This window comes from Antedon bifida, chromosome 5 (genome assembly GCF_963402885.1).
Source record: "Antedon bifida chromosome 5, ecAntBifi1.1, whole genome shotgun sequence".
NCBI lineage: Eukaryota > Metazoa > Echinodermata > Crinoidea > Comatulida > Antedonidae > Antedon > Antedon bifida.
The window spans coordinates 27,176,921-27,203,384 of NC_136230.1; the positions used below are offsets into that span (position 1 = coordinate 27,176,921).

The following is a 26,464-nucleotide window of genomic DNA, read 5'->3' on the forward strand; positions in this document are numbered from 1 at the left end:
TTATGTATTCATGATCAAGTAAAACATAATTTATTACATGGTATTTAGTATAGCCATAGATGTATTAATCAAGATAGAATGAAGGAGTTATACATTAAAATGAAATGTTACTGTTTTTTAAAGACTTTTCAACAACAAAAAACCATTCAAAAAATGTAGATAAAAAATCTTTATTTTTATTATAAATGTATTGCCATTTTTACATTTAAGCTGGTAAAACTCATAAAACATCTCAACAATATGCACCTCTAAAATAATTATTTCAAAAAATCGACAAACTATACTATTATTTTATAATTTAAAACAAATCAATTTTAGTAACATTAACAATAAAACGTAAATCATAGCAAGTAAAAAAGGAGTTTTAATTATTCACTTTGGATGGAATGCCTATAACATTGTTTTTGTAAACTCAAACCTGTTTATTAACACATCTATTCATATAGTAGCAGTATTCTACCGGTACTGCAGAAAATACATTTTAACCTATTTTACAATAGTTAGTAAGATGTTCGTGGAAATCATACACACGGTTTGTTGCAGCGACTGCCTAAAACCTCTACATAAAACACTAAAATCTTTACATTACTGCAGTAAAAAATATAGTAACTGCAGTAACTGCAGTAGAATAATTTTGACATGATCCCTCTTTACAGAATAACCCTCCTAATAGTGAAAACATTTTCTTCTGGCTTCTATTGGTATGGTAAAATATAATTTATACTGGTTTACACTTAACGAACTATCATATTAATAACCCTCCTGCTGACATTGTGAATTGTAAAATTTCATAAACAATTTGAAAAGAATGTAATGTGGGATCGCACATGTCCGCACACAACATTCAAGCATCACACCAAGGTGATTACACAGTATGTAGTATCAACTGTAAAAATGGTATGCTATCAACAAATAAATCCTTGGTGCTTATGTTTTTTGCACTGCTGTAAGCACAATCACATTCACACTCATGTCAAGATTACATAGAGATTATAGTATACAGCATTTTACAGCAGCATGTGATAGTTTTTAGAGCATCATACAGTAGCAGCTACGCTTTCACAAATTTTAAGGAAGATATAATTATAATATAAAAGTGAAACAATACTTCAGTGTGAAAAAACACTTGTAGATTTGGAAAGACGATATCAGCACAGTTCAGTTAACTAAACATGTTTTTTTCTATCGGCACAGTTGGCCATGCTGATATATAGTATGGTTGTGTACGAAAAACATTCTTTACTCTCGGCATGTTTGACCATGGTCTAATTCCTTGCTCGTTATTTCTGCACAGGGAACAGAAAACAAAATATTGATTTACATGCACAGTTAACTGTGCCAATAGTCACTTCCAAATCATGCATTTTAAAAAAAACAGATTCAACAAATTTAACTAAAGCAACCTAGTTTTCCCTTCATTCTACTAGGCATAGATAAATTCTGGAAAAAATATATTTTCAAGATATATAAGTATTTAAAACCCTGTATGTATAGCACACACCCTGAAATAATATCAACCTCACAGGGTTAGCACCGATTAGACCAATTGGTATTTTAAAATAAAAAATATATATCTATATTATGGTATATAAAATGTAATGCTATTGTAAGTAATCGTTCTAACTAAATGGCATAAGTTGATTTTGGAATCAAATATACCTCAAATAGATCTCCTCGATTATTAATCCCGGATAAAAAGATATTTTCCCTAGATTTCAAGTAACCATTTATAACTATCTTGTTTTAATTAATAATAATTTTTCTCACAATACATTGATAAACTCCAAGTGTACAAACATAAATATTACGCTACAAGAATTTCAGATTAAACATATTATAAGAAAGTATATTTTTAAAATTTATTTTTTAAGTACAATACCTTATATTAAGACAAAGGGACTAACATAGCATAGGCTGGTTTTGCAATATGTAACATTTGTTGCTTCAAAATTACTTAGATAAATTGCAACAATAAATATCACCATTTTATATAGTAATAATTAATTAATTAATTACTATATAAAATGGTAGAAACTCCACATTCATAATTTAATAACTCAAACCACAAAAACAAAGAAAATACAAGGTTATTTTTATGAATTTTTTTGTAGTAAATTACATGAAGCAATGATTTTAAAATACACATCAAAAATACTTTTTTTTTTATAATTTTCTTTTCATAGCTTTTTTTTTACAGTTGATTTCAAACATATGAAATCTTTGCAAAAAATATTAAAATATTCAATATATTTATATATAAATAAAATTTGTAATAAAACCATTGTAAATATATATCTTTGATTTGTATTTAAAAAATGTTAAGTTGTTTGTTCGATTCCAGAAGTTTTAAAAAATGTATTAAAATACTGTATTAGAATTTGTACTGTATCTCCACATATGGCATTTGTCTATTATCATAGTATATAGGCACATTGTGTATACAGTATCACATGTATGTGGTGCCTGTATGTTAAGGTTGGCTTAGACATCCATCACATGTGATACATATGTGACTCTGTATTACAGAATTTGCCTAAGATAATAGACAAGTGATACAGTAATGAAAATACACTATGTGATAGTTAATTAAATTTCCAATACAGTAGTACCTTTCTTAGTAGTAAATGCACTAATTGAGTTGTTTAATTTTCATATTTCTCAGAAGTAAATGCACTGGAGTTGTTTAATCTTCAATAGTACCTTTATCAGAAGTAATTCAGCGATTATTTCATAACCTACTTAAAGCCTCATATGAGGCTAGTTCAGAGCCTGGTGCCTTACGTGTCAAGGTGTTATTTCCGTGTGATTTATCCTCATCGACTTGAAGCCCTGCATTGTCCACACCCTCCTTCTCCTTCCTCTGTGGACCACCCCTCAAAAGCACATTGGTATCACCCGAAGATGAGTCTGTAAGCTCTGAGAATGCATCACTCTGCCTGTTCAATTGTGGAACGGGTAAAATTATATCTTTCACTGTTGGGTCTTGGTTGTTAGATGCTGCTATTGGTGGTGGTGGAGGAGGGAATGGTACACTGAATGTACGAGAAGACGGCCGACTGAATTCATGGATGCTTGCAGTTTCAGAACCGTCTACTTCACTCCCAGCACGAACTACCCCTAGAGTAAAATGAATCGATCCATGTTAAATCCACTATAAATCGCATGCATGGAAATTAATCTAGAATCTTAATAAAGAACTATTCATTTTTTACTATAGTACATATACAGTAGAAATCCTATTAAGGGGACAACTTCAGAACCAAAGAATAGATGGCAGGGTTGGCCCTCGTTCATGTCATGGAAAAGTGTCCCTTTAATATGGGTGTCCCCTCAATAGGGATGTCCCAAAGGACGGGTTCTACTCTATATATTTAATACAATTTACACAATGATAATCAATATCCAATGTAAACCAATATGTACCTTCTAGTTGTGGAAGTTTCCATTCCGGAATGCTACTCATTCCAAATTGTTCAGTGGCTTTAGTACCTGGCGTAGTGGGTTCATTGACCTCTGCCGCAACTACCACACCACCTTCACCATCACTGGACATAACCTCTCCATTAGGTTGTGTTTCGTCATCATACATGAATGCACCATTGTTATAATAGTAATAGTTGTTCGTTATCGCGAATAAGCTACAGCGAGTTTCGTAATCCCCGACATTTGCGTAAATACTCTTAGGTCGTGGGATGATTGTCGTTGTGAGGTTCATATCGGAAAGTTTAGTCAAATGCTCGGTCTGGAAGCTAATGTCTTTATCACGTTTTTTACATCGGTTTTTACACGATTGGCAGAGACAAGCGCACATGGCAAGGATAATAACAAAGCCTAATATTCCACCAGCTATGATATAGATAAGACGACGTTGATCTTCGATACTTAAACCATCATCCTCTGAAGTGTCTTTAGGTTCAAAAGGTTCCACCAGTATCACACTGTAATCAACATCCTTAAACCTGATGATCAAAGGTTCCTCATCAGATGCCATCTCCAGCATCTCACTACCTTTATCATCTCCCGTTTTATCAGAGAATGTGAATTCAACAATGATGGAACCACACGTAATACCATCAACCTTAAGTTGCTCCCTATCAACTCTAGTTCTTTTTACAATTGCGTCCACACACGCTTGCTTAAACGTGTATTCATCTCTCGTTACTTCATTGCAATCTCCGTCCATCTTCATTGTAAATTTGAAATCTTTCGGAGCTTGTATTGTACCAGGCGGTCTAACTGTTGTTTGTTTTGGAGACGTTGCAAGCGTTGGACCTGCTTGTGTACTTGAGGGGGATATTGTTGTTGATACTGGAATGTTCAAAGTGGTTGAATCAACTGGGGTTGACGTTAGTGAAACATGAGTAACTGATGACATAGTAGTATCTGGTGTGCTTTTGACATGATCAGTTGTCTCCACATGGTCAGTCATCAAATTTGTCAGCCATGATTTTGACTCTGTAGTAACAGGTTCTAAATAAACTTCAGTTACTGTATAATTACTGTCTACATCACTTGCATATACCAATGTAGAAGATGGTTCATCTGTTGTATTAAGAATGACATCTGTTGCACTATATTCTGATGTATTATCTTGTGATGTCATCATTGTTTGTGTAGTTTCATTCTGTGTTGTCATCCCTTCTTGTGTTGTCATCGCTTCTTGTGTTGTCATCCCTTCTTGTGTTGTCATCGCTTCTTGTGTTGTCATCCCTTCTTGTGTTGTCATCGCTTCTTGTGTTGTCATTCCTTCTTGTGATGTAGTCCCTTCAGGCGACATAGTCTCATGTTGTGACATCATTTCATCTTGTGATGATGTCATCGTATTTTGTGACATCATCCCATCTTGTGATGTCATAGTATCTGTCACATTATATACATTTTCTTCTTCTGTAATAATTGAATTTGATGTTTGTGTATTGGGTTGATATGTGGTCATAGAAGTAAAATCTAAAAAAAGAAAACAAAGAAATTATATATTAGGCCTATTACGATTTTCCGTATTTGCTGTTAGAATGATTCAAGTTCATTAAAGACAAAGGTGCTTTAAACTGTGAACCCTGACCTCAACATTACTATAAAGGAATATTTGAACTTACCTGTAAAACATTTAAATGCATACTTGAAAAATCTTTTGCTTTCTAATGTAATTTAATAAATATCACTGCCAAATATCTTCACTTAAATTAATGTTGTACATAATTGGATTTTATAAATTTATAAAGTTGATTGAGGATCAAAAGCATTAACTTTTCGCATCGTACCTCCCTCTGAAGAGCATGGGCTATTGTCGGTTTATCCATGTAAGCTAGGCATGAAATAGACTTATACACTATATATTAATTAAGGCATTTATAATATGAAACATATTTAAAAAAATACCAGTTGAATGCAAATAAATCATTTGCATTACTGGTATATACACCTCACATAGTAAGCACTAATTTTGCCTCTAACCATTGCTAATGGATGCTACTTTATATATTTTAATGAATAAAAACCTTGTCACAAGGATGGCCATGTTCAATGATTCTAATTACATGAAATGTCACGAAAAATATAAAACATTTATAAATGGACAGAGAATAAAAACATAGAAATGTTATCAAAACATTAACAACATATAACAATTTTATGCTCAAGACATATTGCAGTTATTTTAAAAAATGGTCAAATAGATTAAAACATAAATATTGCTTCCGTCCCTGTATTTAGAGAGTAAACCACAATATTGTAGTTCATATTCTAATAAATGAGGTCTAATAAAAAAAAATACATTTCTTTATATCATACTTGCATTCTAAAACCAATTTGATTCATTTTAACAACTTTTATTCTAATTTCTGTATGCATTTTTACAATTCAATATCTTAATACGTATGGCATCTTTACCAGTACCAGTATTAAAATTGCAAATGATTATGCAATTTAAAATGTTTGTCTGACAGGAACGCACATTTAATCTGTGAACTTTGACCCCAACATTCAAATGAATTGTACATGAACTTACCTTTAGCATTTAGACCCAAACACCTGTTGCTTTGAAATGACTGAAGTAATGCGAACATCACAGAAACATAAAAAGACTTCATTTTTTAGTTTTGTGTATATTATGCCTGTAAAATAAAATAGGAAAATTGAAGTCTAAGGAAAGATAAAAATCTGGTGATCTACATCTAAAATGCCTAATCTGAAGGATGCTATAGCAATGAAAGAACCAGCGTACAGCCTGGGGAATAAAGATGACTTGACACAAAGAGATTATCAACCTAGCATTCGATTTAGTACAGATCCGCTAGCAAAACCAGGCCGGTAAAATGTCCCAGTAATGGCCTGTATTGGCCAATTTGTCACAGAAATTTCCCATATACTGTACATGATATTGTAAAATTGAATTTGCCCAATAACAAACAACAAAAACTGAATTACTGGCCCGGTTTGTACTGTATCATAAAAAAATATAACATTCATTTTTCATACGAAAAACAATTAAATATACATCTGTATACAAGAGTATCAAAAATCAAACCAGATTTTTTTTAAATGTTCCTATAGAGAGATCTGTGTGGGTGGTGTCTATCTACCATGTGGCTACAGATGGCTGATAAACCACTTTGCATACTTTGAGGTTAATTTTGTTTAAGGTTATTAAAGAATTTTATTATTAACTGAGAAAAAACTGGGTATGTGTTTAGTATACCTGAATATACAGGTGCCAAGATTCCTATTTTATGGATAAAGAAACTTTGGCTTCTGATATTAACAGGATTTGGAAAAGAAAAAAAAAATACTATAGTCTTTATTACAACATATTATGATAACAATTTATGCTTAAAATTGCTATTCTGATGACAAAATAGCAGAAAATAAACTGTCAACAAAATAAGGACACAATTAATACTTGTTAGTATTTTGTAAAGAAAAATTATAAATTACAGGTTTCTTACATAAAAACAACATTTTCATTTTTGACAAATTACATGTACTGCATGTAAAATTCAATAACAAGACTAACCTGTATTAAAGTTCAACCAACTATCTCATTCCAGTAGTGTGTACAACCACATAGAGATCACTCATAAAAGTCTCTAATCACCTCCTAAATAGAACATAAAACAAAAACAATTTATTGTTAAATCTCCAAATCGCTGTCATCGGTACAAACAACAAATAGATTTACGATCAAGAATAAACCTCAATCAAAAGTTATTTATTAATAAATATTGCAGACTGATGTTCAGACAATAACAGAACAACAATTCTTTTTGTTCCGATTCTGTCGCATTAGTCGGTTTCAGTATTGATGTTTCTTTGTTTGTGACATAACTAGGGCCCCAACTGGACAGACGAGTGCTATAATTAAAAACACAATAGATTTAATTTAATGAGCGATTATTAGTGCAATTAAGCACGCGTCCAACATTCGGGAAATGGTATAGACTGAAGATTAATACTTTATGCTATTCATTTATAATTCCAGGAAACCTATGTGAATCCGGATTAATTGATTTATTTTCAAAATGAACATACAAAAAACATGTATTATAATTACAAAGTGAGGGAAGTATTACTTGAATGCTTAGATATAACCCAATCAAACAAGTTTATACAGTAGTATCTCAAAAAATGGAGTTCAAATATAATAATCAAAATTCTTTACTGGAAAACCAAATAATATAAACCTTTTAAATCTTTTAAAGGGCCTGTTCAGATCAGCTGTAATGCTGTAATACAGCTGTTAGATCTACCCATTATAAAATAAACAAATAAAATAGCCTGAATGATATAACATACAAAAAAAAACAGTACTACAAAATACTTAAAGTTAAAAATTGTTTTCAATTAAAATCTGTGTTTAGTTGAATTCTGTTGGTTATAGGTAAATAAATATGGCTTACTGTATATTAGCCATATTTAAGCAAATTGTATGGGATTAAAAACCTAACTTTCGATTAATTACCAGGCAGAGGGTTATAAATATATAATGTTAAAATATCTTTTCAGCTATGATAATAAATTAACTATTAAAAAATGAATATATAAATGGACTATTTACATAAACCAAGAATAAATGAACAAACAGATGTGATCAATATATACAATTTCATTGAAACTATGGTTATTTAATCACATAAATAAACCAATGCTTGAAAAAAATTAATTCAACATTTTTCATTTTCAAAACAAAAACGAGTATAAAATTGGTATTCATGTACAAAAGAAACGTGTTTACGTCGTGAGGTGGTTTCCCGAATGATCGTAAAATGATATTATATTATATTACAATATTTTAATAATTTCATTTGTTTTGACATTTGGTTAAATATCACGTTGTCACCATGTCACATTTTATGTATTAATGTACATTGTACAGTATGTATTATTACATTTTTCTTAAAAATACAATTTTGTCATTTTCCTTCCTGGAAATATAATACGATGGGGTTATAGTTCAACCAACCACATTTTTGTTCACTGACAAACTTAGCCCATTTTGGCTGGGCCGTAACTGGGTTTTATATTAGAGAATCTACACAGAACAATATTAAATATTGGTATGCATTTTTTTTTTTTTTTTTTTTCAAATAATAATTGGTTGCCGTAACTGGGGTTTATAATAGATTCTGTACAGAATACTAAATAATCATATGCATTTTTAAAACAAATAATAATTGCCTGCCATAACTGGGATTTATATAGAGAGTTTTCACAGAACAATACTAAATAATGATATGTATTTTTAAAACAAATATTGAATAAAAAAAAAGAATTTTTGCTACATACCGTAAATTCGAAATAAGTAAAAAATACCTGAACTACAAATAGATTTAAAAGAAGGTTCATGACATGATTATTATCCAGAATTTTTCTAAAAGGCAAATTATTGCAACAGTACAACAATATTCAATTAATGATTACATAGATGCATCTGAAACTGGTAAAAAATTAATCACCAATTACCTTACTGAATGGATCACTATAAATCATAAAGCGCTCTATATTGAAACACATTTGCAATATTAATTGAAAGTTATCATTTATCCAAAGCAGGTAACCGTTTGACGCAATAAATCAAAACAACAAGAAAAGCATGTCAATTAATACTGTAAATCTACACCTGAACTGAAGTGTTCTGATTTTAAAAGGTCACAAATTTATATTGCATTTTATATCAATTTTTATGACGCAATTAGTAAGCAGATACCTGAAGAAGATTTTGTTGCGATTATAGTATGAAGTTGTTTACACGTATGGCGTAAAGCCACGCCAGCCTTACGCCGTACATGTGAACGTTCCCTAATGGCATGATTGTCCTGTACCAATTCATCAATACAGAATAAAAAAAATCGCAAGTTGTTCTCTGTCTGCTCATCACACACTGTTCCTGCAGCGAACAAATAACTGATTATGAACAGTGTGAATAAATGATCATTCATCATTAGAAACAATAAAACTACAAGGAAAAAAACATCAAACTGCACAAATCCCGGCACAAACGCTCTAGGCCAATGTTAAAATACGGATATTAGCAATATGCAGAACAGGCCTCAGTCTCGCTATAATTAAATTACCTCTTCTATTATCAATAGACTACTCTTCCTAGTTAACCTTAATTAATCGTTAGTGGTAATTAAAACTCTGTGTCTTTTCTTTAAATGCTGTGTTTGCAAAGAATATCACAAACTCATTTCTAAACAGTTTTCTATACGCCATCAATTGTTAAATTAAAGTTTAATTTCAAATATTAATCAAAACCTAATTATGTAGATTTCAGTTTGTTTAACCTTAAATAAACTGGCCTTATAACATAATTTAATTGTGACCGGAAACCAATATTATTATAGTACTGTTTGTCAATCCAAACTGACAATAACATCAAGTATTCACCAAGATGAAATTTGGCTATTAAACCCAAAAGATGAAATTGTTTTCACACAAGATAACATTTGGTTCCCATAAAATGAAGTTTCATTTCCTATCTCATAATATGACAGTAGAGTGTAACAAAGAAAATCTTACTAAAATTTGGTTCTCATAAAATAAAATGTTATTTCATACAGTACATCATAATTTGACAGTAGACTGCAACAAAGAAACTTTGGAAATAAAATCTCACTTCTAAAATGTCAGTAATTAGAAATGGAATGAATGGTATGGTGCAAGCATGGTATTTTCCCATAATTTGATTCTTGCTTTATAGCATGGTTTATTGCTCTGCTGGGAATGTACGAAAACACCTTAAAACATGGTTGTTGGCAACAATGATCTATCTGTTTTACACCTACACTAATTTATCAACAAGTTTAAAATATGAAATATTCTATTTTATTTACTGCAATGACTAATTTCTGTTGCTTGTTTCTATGGGTATATTGGTATTTTATTTGAAATAAAATACTGTAACAAAATAAGGAAACAGATTTTCTTCCATTTTTAGGTACTTTACCCTAAATGTTAAAGTCAATCTCAGTATATAAATTAATGCAAAACAGTGACAGGGTAAAGAAAACATTATATTAAAAATATATTTAGCCGTCTTCAAATTCCATGAATCTTGGTTCCAATAAATGAGCAAAAAATTGTAAAACATATTTTTTCTAGATTATCTGTACTATAGGCACCTATTCAGACATTTTAAATACAATGGAATAATGGTAAGATGCACGTCTTCCAAATACATGGTCCTGGGTTCAATCACATATGAACTCCTTTTAGATACAATAGGGACTAAATTGCCAAGTTGACTACATCATTTTGACACATTGCGCATGCACCACATCTTCGTTCACTGCTTGAGTGGTAGATGACTATGAATTTGCCATACACCTCAAAACTGGTCGATGTGAATGGCGTCCACATTCACATAATCTAAAGGTCTCTATATAGCTTTTACAACAGTTAGTGTTTTGGTGTCAACCCAGGTCAAACACAAAAAAATATATTTTAAACAGTGTTAATAACAAATAATATTAAAATGTGTTTAGAGAAAAAATATATGCAGAGAGATAAGTAACTTGTACAATACATGGAAATAAAAGTGGGACAAAACTCACATAAGATGATAAAAAAAAACAAAATATATTTTATTTTTTTAATATCCGTCATTCATGTTTGAAATAAAACTAGCGCTTATAATTATCCTCAATAACTCAAGGTCTTAAGCGGTAACGAACTCTTAAGCGGTAACGAACTCTTAACGATAACGAACTCATGAACGACAATTATAGTTGTCATCACCATGAATTAGCCGCAATACAACAATGAAAATATCTTGTATTGCTAATCCAGGTTTGATGATTGCTCAACAAGCCTTCTGGCTTTCTCACAAGAAAGTTATTTTAATTACAAATACGAAACCACTGTTGGTTTTAATAATATGACTGGTACACAGACTGACTACAGTGGGTCTAGCCTAATTGAGTAGGTTTGTTTGAGTATCAGTGGGAGTCTACAACCCAAAACATACTGACTCTCCATACTATTTGGCCAACATATTTCCAATGCACTACAGGAAATAAAACCACAAAATATTATTATTACTACTTCACCAATGGTTAAATTTATATTTAGCAAATTGAGTATAAATTTAAGAAAAAAAAATTAAATTATGCTATGCAAAGCATGTCCCACTGTCCCTGTATGCGCACAATGATGTAACTAGTTCCTAAGTCCTAGCAAATCAAAAAACTCTCCCTATTAAAATGATAATTATTGAAGATTAAAAAGGGCATTAAAATACTAGTTGGATAAAAATAATTCAATTATAGGTTGTTTACATTAAACACAATGTAAACAAATGCTTAAATGCTAAGATAAATATACAGATTAATAATACAATTAATGTAAATCCCAATAATATGAAAGGCCAAGTTATAAGATTTATTCATTGAGGAATTTATTTTGAATATTATTTATTTATTTTTCCAAGCACAAGAAAACATATATGGCAGATGTATATCTTAAGATCTGTGCCACAGATCTTTGAAGCTAATATAAATAATATTAATATTGCTATACAAAACCAATTATATTCACATAGTATTTATATGCCAACAATAGTCTAAAATGATAATAAAAATAATTTAGTTAGAATTAAATTTAGATTTTGTATTGATTTATTAATTTTAAATGATTTTCAATGGAACAAATTATTTCTACGAAATAATCCACAAAATATGTGTCCAACAACAATAAATCAGTTCCCAATTAAACGTATTACTTATTACAAATATTTGTAGAAAACAACTATACATAAGGTTTTGCTACATCTCTAAACTTCTCAAACACTAAGAAAATAAGATGTCTAACGATACATGCAGTAGACAGGTCTCGCGTTAAATTAAAAACTTGGTAACATTTAGTAGACCGTGTTCAAACATGAAATTAAAAACTCTATAGACACAGGTAGTAGACTGGTGTAAATTTCAAATTAAAACTCTATACATTGTCAACAGGTCTAATGTGACAGAATGTACACATACCTTCAAAGCACAAATCTGAAACTCCTACCACCAGTCAGAGAAATAATAACTTCATCAACACATTCTAGTATCTCAGTGAGTATCTCTTGAGCTACCTCTTTTGTTGTTTCTTCCTCATAGAGAGGAAACACAAGTGTACGCAGCCCATTAAATCATACAAGTACAGACAAGTACTAGTAAAGTGATTGCTATAATACAAGTGTTCCAGTCATAAATTACAACAACATGGGTTGTAAGTTTACTTGGTTGCTAATGCAAAACGTGACCCCATGTGACCTACCACTTGCTGATTTCCAAGTCTCGCTTTGGGAGGAGGTGCTGGCAATAGGCTAACATAATCATGTTGTCATCAGATATTATTTATGACTAGGATGTACAGCAAACATGATTTTAAGAAAACAAATATGAGCAGAAAGAGGAAGATTTTAAGATATTTCATTTGCGTCATAAAATAGAATTTGTTTAAGAACAACAAAAGCATTTTACTTTCACTTTTAAGAATAAGGTGCAGAATTGGTCCTTTATACTGCGTCTAGGTGACTTTTAATAGGTGAATATACAGTAATTCTACAATGGTGGTGGTACCCAGAATATATATACCCTATACCTTGAAATGATAGAGAGGAAGAGCCAACAGTAGTCTTGTATTACTTGATGGGTCTACAATTGGAAGGGTCTCAAACTGGATAGAAAAATCTGTTCACTGAAAGGAAAAACTAACCAATAGCACCTAAACTGTTATCAGTTATTATCCTAAATAATCTATTTCTCTGCAATGCAGTGCAAACTGTGTTGAAAAATTAAGTGAATAATTTCAACATTTGTACATTCTACTACACGGTGACAATTATTTGATTGGTCAGATTTTTTGCCATAAAGTACATTTGAGAATCTGCATGTACAATTCTTGAGTAGGACAATTGTTTATTTGTCATAAAATACTCAATAACTTCAAGTAGTTTTTTAAACGGTAAAACAATTAATGGTAGGAGAAACAGGACTTTGAACTGGAGACTTCTTTAACTGCTAAAGAGACTAGGTCATTATTAATAAGGAACTTTCACTGAAGTAGCTACAGTATCATTGGCACAATATTTACACTGTAGAAGCCCTTGACAATGACACAAAAGTGGAAGTATTAAGGACATGACAAAACATGTTACCATAAAGATAGCACTTAGCACACACTATTAATAATAGTACAATACTTCAATAAAGTATGTAAATATAGCTCTCTGTTTAATAACACAATGGCAAACAATACTGCATCTAATTATGGAAGAATAAATATTTTGAATATTAACTATATTACTATTATATTTGTAACCGACCTCGTTAAATATATATTAAAATGATAAGCATGGCTTTAGGTAAAATTTAATAAAGCATCATATACATAGCCACAGCCTGGTGGATCCAGGGGTATCAAAAATGTACATTTGTATTCAATTCAATTCCTATTTATTCCCACAATATAACAACATATAATATACAATAACATTGATAAAATAGTTAATAATAATAGATAAACTTGCATATAAATATAATGACAAGTAGTTAAGTCATGTGTTGGTGGGGAAGGGGGAGAAGGAGGAAGTCAGATTTATGCCACCTATCAAATAGGAACAGTTTTTTTCTGGTATTTAAAATACATATACAGTCGACCTTATCATTTACGTATTTCTCATATACGAACCTTCTATTTTACGAACGCTGTTGAAACAATGAAATCATCAGCCAATAAAAAAAATAACGCATTGTTGATAAAACTTGTTATACCTATAAATTATCTTCTTAATTTATTAAAATATCCCAAAACAATTGTACTGTACACTACACAAATAATTTTATAATTTAAACTGTATATTCTGATGGTACTGTATACTGTGTACATTACTGTAAAACTACATAGTTAAAGAAGGAATATTTGTTTAGTATAAATTCCAACAATTGAAGTAGTTTAATTGAATTACCATTCTGTCAGAAATCTAATCATTTATACAGCTGTTGATTGTGTTTACATTATATAGTGTAAATTGTACTATTTCAACTCAAACATCAGATCTAATGTTAACATAAGCCCAAAACAAAGTATTTTCAGGATTAAAACATATCAGTACCATGACTGTTTTGTGGAATCAATTAAATGTGAATTTATAATTAACATTTAATTAATTATTGGGGTTGAGACAAATAAGGTAAATCTTTCATTGATATCGGAATGTAAACATGTTTGAATGCTGGCCGTTTACTAGTGTTGTGTCGGATAAGACGTTGCAATAGAAGCGTGACTGGAAGTAACTGGTTTAACAGATCTCTCCATTTGTCTAGAGCCACCACCTGACGTGTATCTTTTAGACATTCCCCAAAACAAGTTCTCCTTAATTTAAGATCTATAAATGTCAAACAACCAAAGAGTAACATATGGGATACAAGAACCCCTACTAGAGTAACGCCCCTATCAAGGGGCCAAGGCAATAATCTCAACAAAGTACCCCCTTAGGGGTGAGCCTCCTGAATACAGGTTGGCTGTTGTGCTAACACAAGAAAGTGTCCCCTTTAGCAAAGGGGTTTTACTATACATGTACGAATCATATATGGCGTAGTAAGTAAAAGTTTATACTGATGTTGTAAGACTACAAAAATGTGAACATTTTCCTCTGGGGCTTATTGATAAAGGTTAACGCCCAGAGTAACAGGTGGTCTGAAAGAGCTAACAAATAAAGCAATATGAATCTCTGTAAATAACAAATAAACATCCATTACGCCCACTAGCTCTTGACCTGGGGAAATGTTGTGACTTTGATGACAAACATCTGGACTATTTAAAACCAATTTACATCCAAATAAAACCCATGGTGCTTCTAATGAAAGACCACTATGACAACTTCAACAATTTTTGTTTACATTTTTAATATCTGGCTCGTGTGCACTTTACAGAACCCAGTTCATCCTTCGGAAGAGTAGAGGATTACCCAGTGTACTGGTCCATTCAGCCCCTGTCGTTGTGGACTAGACAAACATGCGCTGTTTAAAAAACAATTGTTTTCAATATTAGTGTTAGGCCTACTTTAGTTTTAATAGATTACACGTAGAACGTAATACATGAGATAACAGTATAACGTCTAGACATAAACAAAATTATGGTGATCCGGATATGCAATAATTGCATGGGCTGGACACTATACATTTTTTGTAACAAATTCGTGGTAGGGTAAATCACAAATACAAAGAAAAAGAAAGAATATTGAAAGAGAACTATAACAATATGTCACTTAGAGAAAGATTATTATATAATACCATGTATAATAGAGAATTACGATTTCATCAGGATACTGGGTGAAGTAATTACAGGGCTGACCTACATAAATATCCACTGATTCATGATAGTTTATGATACTGATGATAACTATAAATTATAATACAATAAAGTATAATTATAATGTACTATATAATTTTATAAAGAGTATTTTACAAATTTATAAGGCTTGTTTCTGTTGAAAAATTCCAAAAGAACATTTTTTTTTAACTGGTTTTATTAATTATTTTAACAAAGATCACATGTTAAAGCCTAATTCTGTACTCAATAATATAAAACGGCTCATTTGATGTTTGTGTACAATGAATTATATTTCATCAGATTTTGTTAAAATTTTGACTTGCTATTTGACTGGTCCGCCACACATTAAACTGGCCATTGGCCGGCGGACCAGTGTTATTGCGAACGCTGGATTGTAAACTGATTCCCCATCCAAATACATCATACATTGTTCAGCTACTCCAACATTACAGTGTTTTAGAGCTGTATGTTAAATTGAAAGTAAATTGGTTGTCATCACCGTGTAAATTGGTCGTCATCACCGTGACCCTACTTCAATTCAACTGTGACTCCTGTCTGTACACATACCACCTACAGTGACCTCAAGGTAATGTTATTTTGATAATTCATTCTTTTATGTTGGTCAACAAGCTACTTGACCTTGTGAACAGCAGTGGTCAATATGGTCAACATTCAATGTTAATAGCAATATTAAATAGCTTTCTCTCATTAATGACCTTCAATTATTAACACAGATATAAAATTGGACCGAAACATACTTTTTATTTAAAATTAAATTCTGCTAAGATTTTGATTTCAAAATAAAGAACTCTGTACAGAATTATGTTTATTTACAGCACAGCCTATTAATGAAGACCAGTTTTCACAAAAAAAGAAACATAGCAAAAACTATATACCTTTAATTTTTAATGTATGCTTTATATAGCAAGTTTTCGCAGAAATTAATAAAATAAAAAATAAAACCATAATGTCTATAATCTATCTAGACCACTACTAAAATGAATATTGAAAATTTATAATTTCTATCAATTTATCTAGAGAAATAATAATTTCTTTAATTCCAACAGAAATTATTGATTGTCCAATATCTGAAACAAACATTAGGTTTAAAGTCTTTTGTCGTGAAAATGTACAGTATAAGTTATTTATTTCTCATTGAATGTAAGATTCTATACTACATCTATTTTGCTAAAACGTTATCGATTTTTTAAGTGCCAGTAAGTAAAAATAATATATAAATAATACATATTTTCATAAATAATCTTATCTTATTAGCATATAGATTTGAAGAAAATATTTATTAAAAAAATACAGGAAAATGGTTTTGAACAAGACCTTAGCCATAGAATGCATGTATAAAATTGAATAGAAATATTTAATAAATATTTTAATATACAAAATTAAAGTAGATAAATGCAAACCGGAAAATATGAAAAAAAGAATATTTATATTCACACATATTATGTACCTCATGATAAAACGGACAGTGTGAACAAGGCCTTAGCCATAGAATGCATGTACAATATCGAAAAAAAAAGCCCTCCCTCTGGAGAGCATGGGCTATTATCGGTTTATCCAGGTAAGCTAGGCACGAAATAGACTAAAAAATATTTAAATTTTGTTTTGGTCCTATGGTTTGCTGGTGGAATGCCATCCTTAGATGAGTAGTAGTAATTATTCTTGTTTATTTTATTTCATTTATATGTAATTTTTACTTTCTATGGACCAGAGATTCCGAAATAAAAGTTTGAATGAATGAATAGGGGTTTAATTTAAAAATAACTTTTAAACATGGGAAAATATTTAGTACTGAATTCGTTTATATTTTTATAAAATGTTTTTATCACGGAACAGAACGAAAGTAAATACCTTTGCATGGGAACATGTACATTTCCAAAACACATACTCACAAACATCTCCGATATATCTCTAGAGATTAACATTAATGTTATTTAAATCCTACTCTTGGGCATGTACAGAACACTATTTCTTTTGTTCCCAAATTTACCATTAAATTTGTTTTTTATCTTTGTCGCCAACTTCCAAATTTCTATTTAATTACAGGATTTTAAAGAAATCACCGACAAATACAGCTTTGTCTGCTTTCGGTGGGAAAAACATGTTTATAATTAAAAGGTAAAAATTCTCATGCCAACAAATTTTCTCTGTAATGATTTAATTTTAAAATATAATTAGTCACTCTAGGTAATTTTTATAGAATATTTTAAGATGATTAATTTTTATTTAAATGTTTACATGGCGAACTCTGTTTCGTGTGCATACACGCCAGAACTTATGTTGTTCGTTCTACATGAAAGGTGTAAAATAGTTGTTATCTGATCAGATTTTAGAACCATACTATTAAAGCCTCAGTGGTCTAATGGTAGGATGTCTACATATCAAGCAGAAGATTCCAGGTTCAAATCTTGGTTGGCTCAGTTTTTTTTCATTCTCACATCTATTTATTATCTTCACCATTTATAAATTTTAAGATAGCACTCATCGGGTGGTTTAATGTTTACTTTATGCCTGTAAAATTAATATCCTACTGTATATAAAATGAAAAATGTTTACTAATATAATATATTATACTTACATAGTAATGCCAATTAAATACCATTATCATTTATTATACATAAAGATAGTATTAATATTATACAAACATGTAACACCACTGAATCTTATTATTATCTTAAACACAAAGTATGTACAGTAACAACAAAATAACAGTTCAGCTTATTTACTCGGTCAATAAATCGGTGTGAAACCAAACTAACAATATCAAGTTGTTACTTAATCTGTCAACAAGTTGAACTTTACTGACCACGTAGGACAAAGGAATTAAAAATTGCGTTGCTATGGACTTGGTATGTGTAATCTTTAATCACATAATTCCTTAACTATTATTAAAGCGCTCACACATAACAATCTGCTATTAAACAAATTTGTGATCATGATTTGTATTAAATATAATTAATAACATGTGTTGGCGGTGATATTATAGAATTTATCATTTAAATAGTTTCACTTTATGACAAATTTAACAAAAAATTTTAAAGTAAAGATCAAAAAGAAAAATAGACAAAAGCTAATTTGTGGTTAAATTATAAAAATTCAAAGAAATAAGTGTAGGCCTAGTAAAAGAATAAATATAGTACAACTATGTTGTTGGCAGTAAAAAAAATGTATCAATTATATTAAAATAATCAATACTAAATGGAGAAAATCAGTAAAAATTCATGTTTAAAAAACAGTATATAACGTGAAAATGTGTAAAGATTTTTTCGTTAAGTCTGACACAAAATTTAAAGATAGAAAATAAAGAATTGATGCCTAGGCGCTCTTCTCCTGCCTTCTTCAATCATCCCCATCTCATACGAGCAGTTTATCCCCTTGCTTAACCTACCCATGCGTGAACAGAGCTGACAATCAGAGATCGGTGGTGGTCTACCAGTTCTAGACTCAAACTATTATTATTTACTAAAGTTTATGAATAATAACGTAATTTAATTTCTTGACAAAATAATAATAATGTACTAACCTCATTGTTCAGTTTGCATCTGTCGTTTTGTCATCTCCCCGCGATTAAGGTCTACTATGGTATGCAGAATCAAAACACATTCTCAACTTACTACCAGCTGATAAAGAATAATGCTCAAATTGTTGAGGGCAGTATAACAAAAAAGTAACAATTCTCGACAATCGAAAATAATATTCATGTTATAATTTCTTTAAAACATGGAGAAATCTCAACTTATTTCTACATGGTTAAAACAACAAATAGTTTAGCCCTATCGGTGCGGTAACCGGTTTAAGTTCAATTGAGAATTAATTTTTGATAATATATTCTGTTGCTTAAATCAATTTACTCAACAAATCTATTTTCATATATCTTTCCATAGTCGTATTCTATAAAAATATTCAGAAAAGAAAGGCCTACAAAAATGAGTGAGATACAAATCATTCTCTGTTTATTTATTGCACAATTTAATCACATCATAATACAATTGTTATATGGAATAAATAAATAAATATTTAGTAAATTACTTTCTATCAACAAGTCGAAAATCTTTAAAATACTGTCTCATAATAATAGGAAACCTTGAGAGGCCCGCCCGTTCTTTTACCTCGGAATTGCCCCGCAGTGTGTGTATTAATTAAATAGTCAATTTACAAAATAAAAGAAAGGAAAGTCGATTAATGGTTAAATAAAATAATTAATTACTGAGATTAAATATATAAATGTCACATATCATATGTACTTAAAATATTGTTGAATTTCCCACTTTTGCAGATTATCGATACCTACACCAGCATGTTGATTGGCTAACTTTATCTCATGTCGTTTAATGGCCACGAAACACTTTGTGAAATCTTCACCAAATGCATTCCGAATGACCTTATCTTTTAAAAACGCATCAATCGCGGTTTCCATGGTTATTGGTATTGCCTGCGTAGACGGAGGAACGTCATCCTCTACGTATGCACATCCTGTGATGTCATTAGGTAATGGTAGTTTATTTTTGATACCATCCATTCCTGCAGCAATTGTTGCAGCTAGTATCAAGTACGGATTCGAACCTGCACCGCCAATACGGTTCTCGATGTATGTACCTCTCTCTCCATTTACCTTCACACGGAATGCGCATGACCGGTTTTCAAAACCCCACGTAGCATTTATTGGCGCGAACGTGTAAGGCGCGTATCGCTTTCTGCAGTTGGTGGTAGGACCCAAAAGAAGACTCAATGCTGGTGTGTGATGGATCAACCCTGCTAACCAGTGCTTCATAACATCGGATAGGCCATCAGACGAGTTGGCGTCAAACGTAACGCTCTTCTTACCAGCTACATCCCATAACGAATGATTATAATGGCACGAAGAGCCACTTTTCCCCCAATATGGCTTAGTCATAAAGGAAGTCATCAAACCATGTTGCTTTGCAATCTCTTTAACAGAACATTTAAATGTAAAAGCGTCATCCGCAGCTTTGATTCCAAACGATGGTTTGTACGTTATCTCTTGTTGTCCAGGTCCATATTCGTTTTCTAGACATTCAAGATCAAGGCCAACTTTTGGCAGATCTAGAACTAATTGATGGATGAATGGAGCATATTCATACATTCTAATAGTCGATCTTAAGTTACAATCATCTGTCACTGGCTTCATTGTGGCTGCATCAACAACATAAAATTCATATTCATGAGATGAAAGCAGACTGTAACCCAACTCCTTTAGTTCTTCTACTTGTTTTCTGGCAAGGGTTCTTGGATGTGCAGTCACTTCTTTTCCTTCAAACGTTGGTTCTGCCAGGATTCTAGCAGTATTATCCCACCAAGGGATCACTCTAAAAGTGTCGAGGTCTGGAAACAAAATCGCATCTGGGTAATGTCGGTACTTGCCATCGTTGTTATAGCCCGATCCTTCGACTATATTTGCCAAGGAATCCATTCCAAGATACCCCAGACGGAAGCCTACACCTTTTTCGGCCTTCGATCTAAAGTGACGAGCTGGAATTAACTTGGATCGAGAGATACCAAACATATCAGAATTTTCAAAACGAACAATCTCTACATTTTCCTTTTCAAGTTGATTTAAAATTTCTTCCATTATAACAATCTATGAAAATAGATATAAATAACCTAAGAAACAACAAACAAAAATAATATTTAATAATATAATACAATATATATAAAATGTGTTTTTTGCTATCATGTTGTAAAAGTTTTGATTATGATGAACAGTTTGGCTTACTTTTAGAGTTAAAACAAGTTGCAATAAATAATAATGATGTGGGATTAATCGTTCAGAAAATAGTAAGTTAAACTTATATAATTAAACATTAAAAGCTACAAACAATGTAAATTATAAACCGTGAATATATTTACCTGAAAAAGAGCTAAAACGTTGGAAAACGCAAACAATCCTTGATATCTCTGTAAAAATGTTTACCTGCTCGTGGCTAATTTCTTAGATCAGAAGTGAAGGTTTAGAAGTAAACTAAACAATTATTTAACTATAAAATAATCATGTAGTCTTAATGCAGTTTAAAGAAAATAACAAAATTCCATTTATATAGACACTATACCCGCATCTTTCTCTGTTTAACCATATGTACGATAAACGTCATGGAGACTAACCTGATCGTAAATTAGTTTAGTAGCCTGTTTAATATGGACATTTTACGGAAGTCGACAGTAATCAAAGGAATTGAAATATATTTTTCTATTGTTTTACCGTATTAATTATTTATTATTCAGAATAAGCATATGGCAATTAAAAAGTATGACATATTCACACGATATAATTTGGCCTAAATATCTTTTTAATCGAACAAATTATATGATTTTGAATATTGTTTTAATTAATCTTCGGTAGTGGGTTTGTAAAATTGGGTTTTACCAAATAATACAATTCCAATTTGGATTTACTTATAATTGAACAATAACAACTTCAATATTAGGCCTAAGTAATATAAATTCGTAAGCATGATTGCGAAGCAGTCTTCTTTAGACCCAAACTCGCGTAGAAATTTATCCGAATACAGAATAAACGTGTCTTCAATAGCTTTTTGAGAACTCAATGGAAGGAGAACAGCATTGATGAGCAGCTCATTTTAAAGTTACAAGGCTACTATAATTCACAAGAATTAGCTAAAACCAGGTGTAATTTTAATGTAATAAAGTTGGTCTTTCAAAATGTACCTTACACTTTTTGATAAAACTTATAAAATACATTTCCTCTTAATACCAACTTTGGCAAAACTGTATGCTAAATATAAAGTTATTTTATTCGCCGATCAATACATCAGCCAACTAGAAGTTATACGTACATAGCTAACAGTTTATCTAAGTTTATAAACTGGTATTTCATGGGGAAAATGTTCTAAACCTCAGACTTTTGCAAAGTAAAGTTTAGTGTACATTTAACATCTAACTTCTTCAGATTATGGTTTTGCAGTTTTTCAACTGTCAACACTAATGAACTCAACGAATGTTGCTTATTTCCACAATTGGTGTTTGGTTTATAAATGTAGACCAGTTCACATGTTGACATCGGCATGTTGACTTCTTCTGCAGAAGCAAACTTTGGTAGTTTCTCCAATCTCCAATCTCGAGTTTGCAAACACCAATTTGGTAAAGCTTGCTAATATAGTAGACTGGGTTTCTGCAATTTCCCCAAATTCATCAACTATGGTCAAACAAACTTTGGAAAACCATTCGTTCCAAACTCGCAGTTCGATCGAGCACGAAATGTATAAAACAATAATAAATCTAATTCACAATTTTCTTTGTTTTTTCTACAGCAAATTAATTGGAATGCAATATTCATGAAAGACGATGAAGTCACTATAATTTTGGATCCACCAGCCAGGTTCTGCTAGATTAAGGTTAATGACATTTATTACATTATCAATAATTACATGGAACAACCTATGTAGTAGGTATATCTACCTGAAAGTTTTACATGTATATGGGCGTCGTAGTAAGTACTTTACTCCTAATTAGGATCCAAACGAATTATTATTTCAAGAATGTTTGGCCTACATGTATTTAAAGTATTGTTGGAATTCCCATTTGTGTACGTCTTCAATACCAACACCAGCTTGCTGATTAGCAGGACTTATCTCCTGTTCTTTAATGGCATCGAAACACTTGGTGAAATCTTCACCGTAAGCATTCCGAATAACCTCGTTATTAAAGAACGCATCCCATTTGTGTACGTTCTTGATACCAACACCAGCTTGTTGATTGGCTAGCCTTATTTCATGTTCTTTAATGGCAATGAAACACTTGGAGAAATCTTCACCGAAAGCATTCTGAATGACCTTGTCTTTTAAGAATGCTTCAATCGCGTTTTCCATGGTTATTGGTATCTCTTGCGTAGATGGAGAAACGTCATTCTCCACGTATGCAGATCCTGTGACATTATCCGGGAGTGGTAGTTTATTTTTGATACCATCTATTCCTGCAGCAATTGTTGCGGCTAGTACCAAGTACGGATTCGAACCTGCAGCACCCATACGATTCTCGATGTACGTACCGCTTTCTCCATTGACCTTCAAGCGGAATGCGCATGACCTGTTGTCAAAACCCCAAGTAGCATTAATTGGCACGAACGTGTAAGGCGCGTATCGCTTTCTACAGTTTATGGTAGGACCCATAAAAAGACTTAATGCTGGTGTGTGATGGATCAACCCTGCTAACCAGTGCTTCATAACATCGGATAGGCCATCAGACGAGTTGGTATCAAATGAAACATCTTTTTGCCCAGCTGCATCCCATAACGAATGATTATAATGGCACGAGGAACCACTTTTACCCAAATATGGTTTACTCATAAAGGAAGCTATCAAACCATGTTGCTTTGCGATCTCTTTGACAGAACATTTGTGTGTAAAAGCGTCATCCGCAGCTTTGATTCCAAACGATGGTTTGTACGTTATCTCGTGGTGTCCAGGTCCTTTTTCATTTTCTAGACATTCAAGATCAAGGCCAACTTTAGGCAGATCTCTGACTAATTGATGGATGAATGGAGCATATTCGTACATTATAATAGTTGATCTTAAGTTACAATCATTCGTCACTGGCTTCATTGTGGCTGCATCAACAACATAAAATTCATATTCATGAGATGAAAGCAGACTGTAACCCAACTGCTTCAGTTCTTCTACTTGTTTTCTGGCAAGAGTTCTTGGATGTGCAGCCACTTCTTCTCCTTTAAACGTTGGTTCCGTCAAGACTCTAGCAGTATTATCCCACCACGGGATCACTCTAAAAGTGTCAAGATCTGGAAACATAACCGCATCTGGGTAGTTTCGGTACTTGCCTTCGTTGTAGCCCGATCCTTCGACTATATTGGCCAAGGAATCCATCCCTAGATATCCCAGACGGAAGCATAGACCTTTCTCTGCCGTCGACTTAAAGTGAGAGGCTGGAATTACTTTGGATCGAGAGATACCGAACATATCAGAATTTTCGAAACGAACAATCTCTATTTTCTCCTTTTCAAGTTGATGTACAATTTCTTCTAGTTTACCAATCTATTGAGATAAGAACCAATCATGAATATAAACATTATTATCTTCAACATAACCATAACATTGTAATACATTTTGTTTTATCAATTCAAATTAAACTCAACTACAGGCGCTGCCTAATCTTAAAAAACTTGGGAGTTAACTACTATCTAGCCGGATCCAGAGAACTAGGAACTCTAAATGTTGGCACATTCAATACAAAGGATATGATTATGAATTAGGTTAGGTTCAGCACATAGTTTTTGATTTATTTATTTCAGTGATACATAAAAAAGGTGCACTGGGGAGAGACATTAAGAGCGGTCAAAGCTAGACAATTATCGCCTAAGGTGTGGACCACGAGTCGTGATTTGATCGGGATCCGAGTGAGACAACCAACATTCATACACTCTTCTCTTTTTTTAAGAAGAATCAATCTATAAAAATAGTTATAAATTTCAAAAACAAAATCATGAAAATAAACAAATAGGCCTACAGTACATGTATTGACAAAGTTGTCATAGCAATGAGCAGGCCCTTTTTAAATCGAATGTATCGTCACGGTCCGGATTGTCGAAGAAAAAGTCTGACAAGATTCGTATGCACCTCTCGTCCACCTCTCCTAATTCAATTACACAGTGGTTTAAAATAATGTGCAGGACATACACGTGTATTGTATTATATATTATATTACACTTAATCTAGATATAGGCCTACATTAACTCAAATGTTTATATAGTGTACTGACCATTGAGCAATATTTACGAATGTGTCCAAACGACTGTCGGCTGATCAAGACACAACTAAAGAGCTTCATGTTTGTTGAGATGAGCGACAAAAAACGGACGTTGTCCAAATCACTTCCTTTAGGCAATATCAGTTTTTGTCTTGCTTCCCGGCGGCTAATATAACTTTTTTCCCGGCAGGTGTTAGAATGCCTTGTTCTGGATTCACAGGTTCACACACTTTTATCACGGTCATCATAAAACCGAATAATAGTAAATTTCAGAATTTATTAATATATTCAAAATCACTGTTATAGCCGTTCGGTACTGAATTTTGTCCAGTATCATGGCAAATTCTGTAATAGAATGCCACATCACATTAGACACCTGTATCATAGGCAAAAATAATACAGGCACCAATAGGGCTACATAATGTAACACTGTATTACAGAAGTTTCCTTATACTGTGCTATATGTGGAGATACCGTAGTACAGAGAATCGGCCGACATGTAATTTTATTATAAATAAACATGAGGTTATAAAAATATCATACACAATATTTAAGGCGGCAAATTAATTTATTATGTAAATACAAAATACTCTGTTTAGCTTAAACTTGTGCAGTTAAAATACAGTACAATTTACTTCAATAATTTAACTAGAAATATAGCATAAAATAATAAATGTAGACATAGCATTTTACTAATGCAAATAGAATATTAATAATTGCCATATTATATTATTACACAGAATTAAATCACATCTTATGTAAACAAATATTTAGCATAGCATCATTATAATGTAAACAAAACTATAACATGAAATCATAATGTAAACACAAATGTAACATGAAATCATAATGCAAATAAAGTTAACATGACATCTTAATGTAAACAAAAATG

General features: G+C 31.7%; 3 protein-coding genes across 4 annotated transcripts; all 3 read right to left on the reverse strand.

Annotated features, from left to right (window-relative positions):
• Positions 1–162: 162 nt before the first annotated feature.
• Positions 163–19,447, reverse strand: LOC144842292 (uncharacterized). Of its 2 annotated transcripts, none has more exons than XM_078698723.1 (5): positions 19,361–19,447; positions 7,013–7,096; positions 6,008–6,113; positions 3,424–4,947; positions 163–3,117 (listed from the first exon to the last, which is right to left on the reverse strand). In XM_078698723.1, the coding sequence occupies exons 3-5, from the start codon at positions 6,087–6,089 to the stop codon at positions 2,729–2,731; spliced, it is 1,995 nt and encodes a 664-aa protein (XP_078554849.1). In that variant the 5' UTR covers positions 6,090–6,113; positions 7,013–7,096; positions 19,361–19,447; the 3' UTR covers positions 163–2,728. The 2 variants fall into 2 exon arrangements, with proteins under 2 accessions (XP_078554849.1, XP_078554850.1); XM_078698724.1 differs by lacking the exon at positions 19,361–19,447 and adding an exon at positions 12,480–12,785.
• A 576-nt stretch (positions 19,448–20,023) lies between these two features.
• LOC144842530 (lengsin-like) lies at positions 20,024–21,427 on the reverse strand. The gene has a single exon (XM_078698979.1). It carries the CDS (start codon positions 21,425–21,427, stop codon positions 20,072–20,074), a length of 1,356 nt encoding a protein of 451 aa, XP_078555105.1. The 3' UTR covers positions 20,024–20,071.
• A 1,708-nt stretch (positions 21,428–23,135) lies between these two features.
• Positions 23,136–24,960, reverse strand: LOC144842283 (lengsin-like). The gene has a single exon (XM_078698714.1). It carries the CDS (start codon positions 24,783–24,785, stop codon positions 23,361–23,363), a length of 1,425 nt encoding a protein of 474 aa, XP_078554840.1. The 5' UTR covers positions 24,786–24,960; the 3' UTR covers positions 23,136–23,360.
• Between the last annotated feature and the right edge of the window lie 1,504 nt (positions 24,961–26,464).

Bases quoted from the DNA above. Each gene is read 5' to 3' on its own strand.
- LOC144842292 (XM_078698723.1), bottom strand. From the start codon at position 6,089: ATGAAGTCTTTTTATGTTTCTGTGATGTTCGCATTACTTCAGTCATTT. The intron at 4,948-6,007 runs GTAAGTTCATGT...TTCTTTTTTTAG, and splicing joins TTTGGGTCTAAATGCTAAAG to ATTTTACTTCTATGACCACA. The intron at 3,118-3,423 runs GTACATATTGGT...ATTTTACTCTAG, and splicing joins GAAACTTCCACAACTAGAAG to GGGTAGTTCGTGCTGGGAGT.
- LOC144842530 (XM_078698979.1), bottom strand. From the start codon at position 21,427: ATGGAAGAAATTTTAAATCAACTTGAAAAGGAAAATGTAGAGATTGTT.
- LOC144842283 (XM_078698714.1), bottom strand. From the start codon at position 24,785: ATGTTCGGTATCTCTCGATCCAAAGTAATTCCAGCCTCTCACTTTAAG.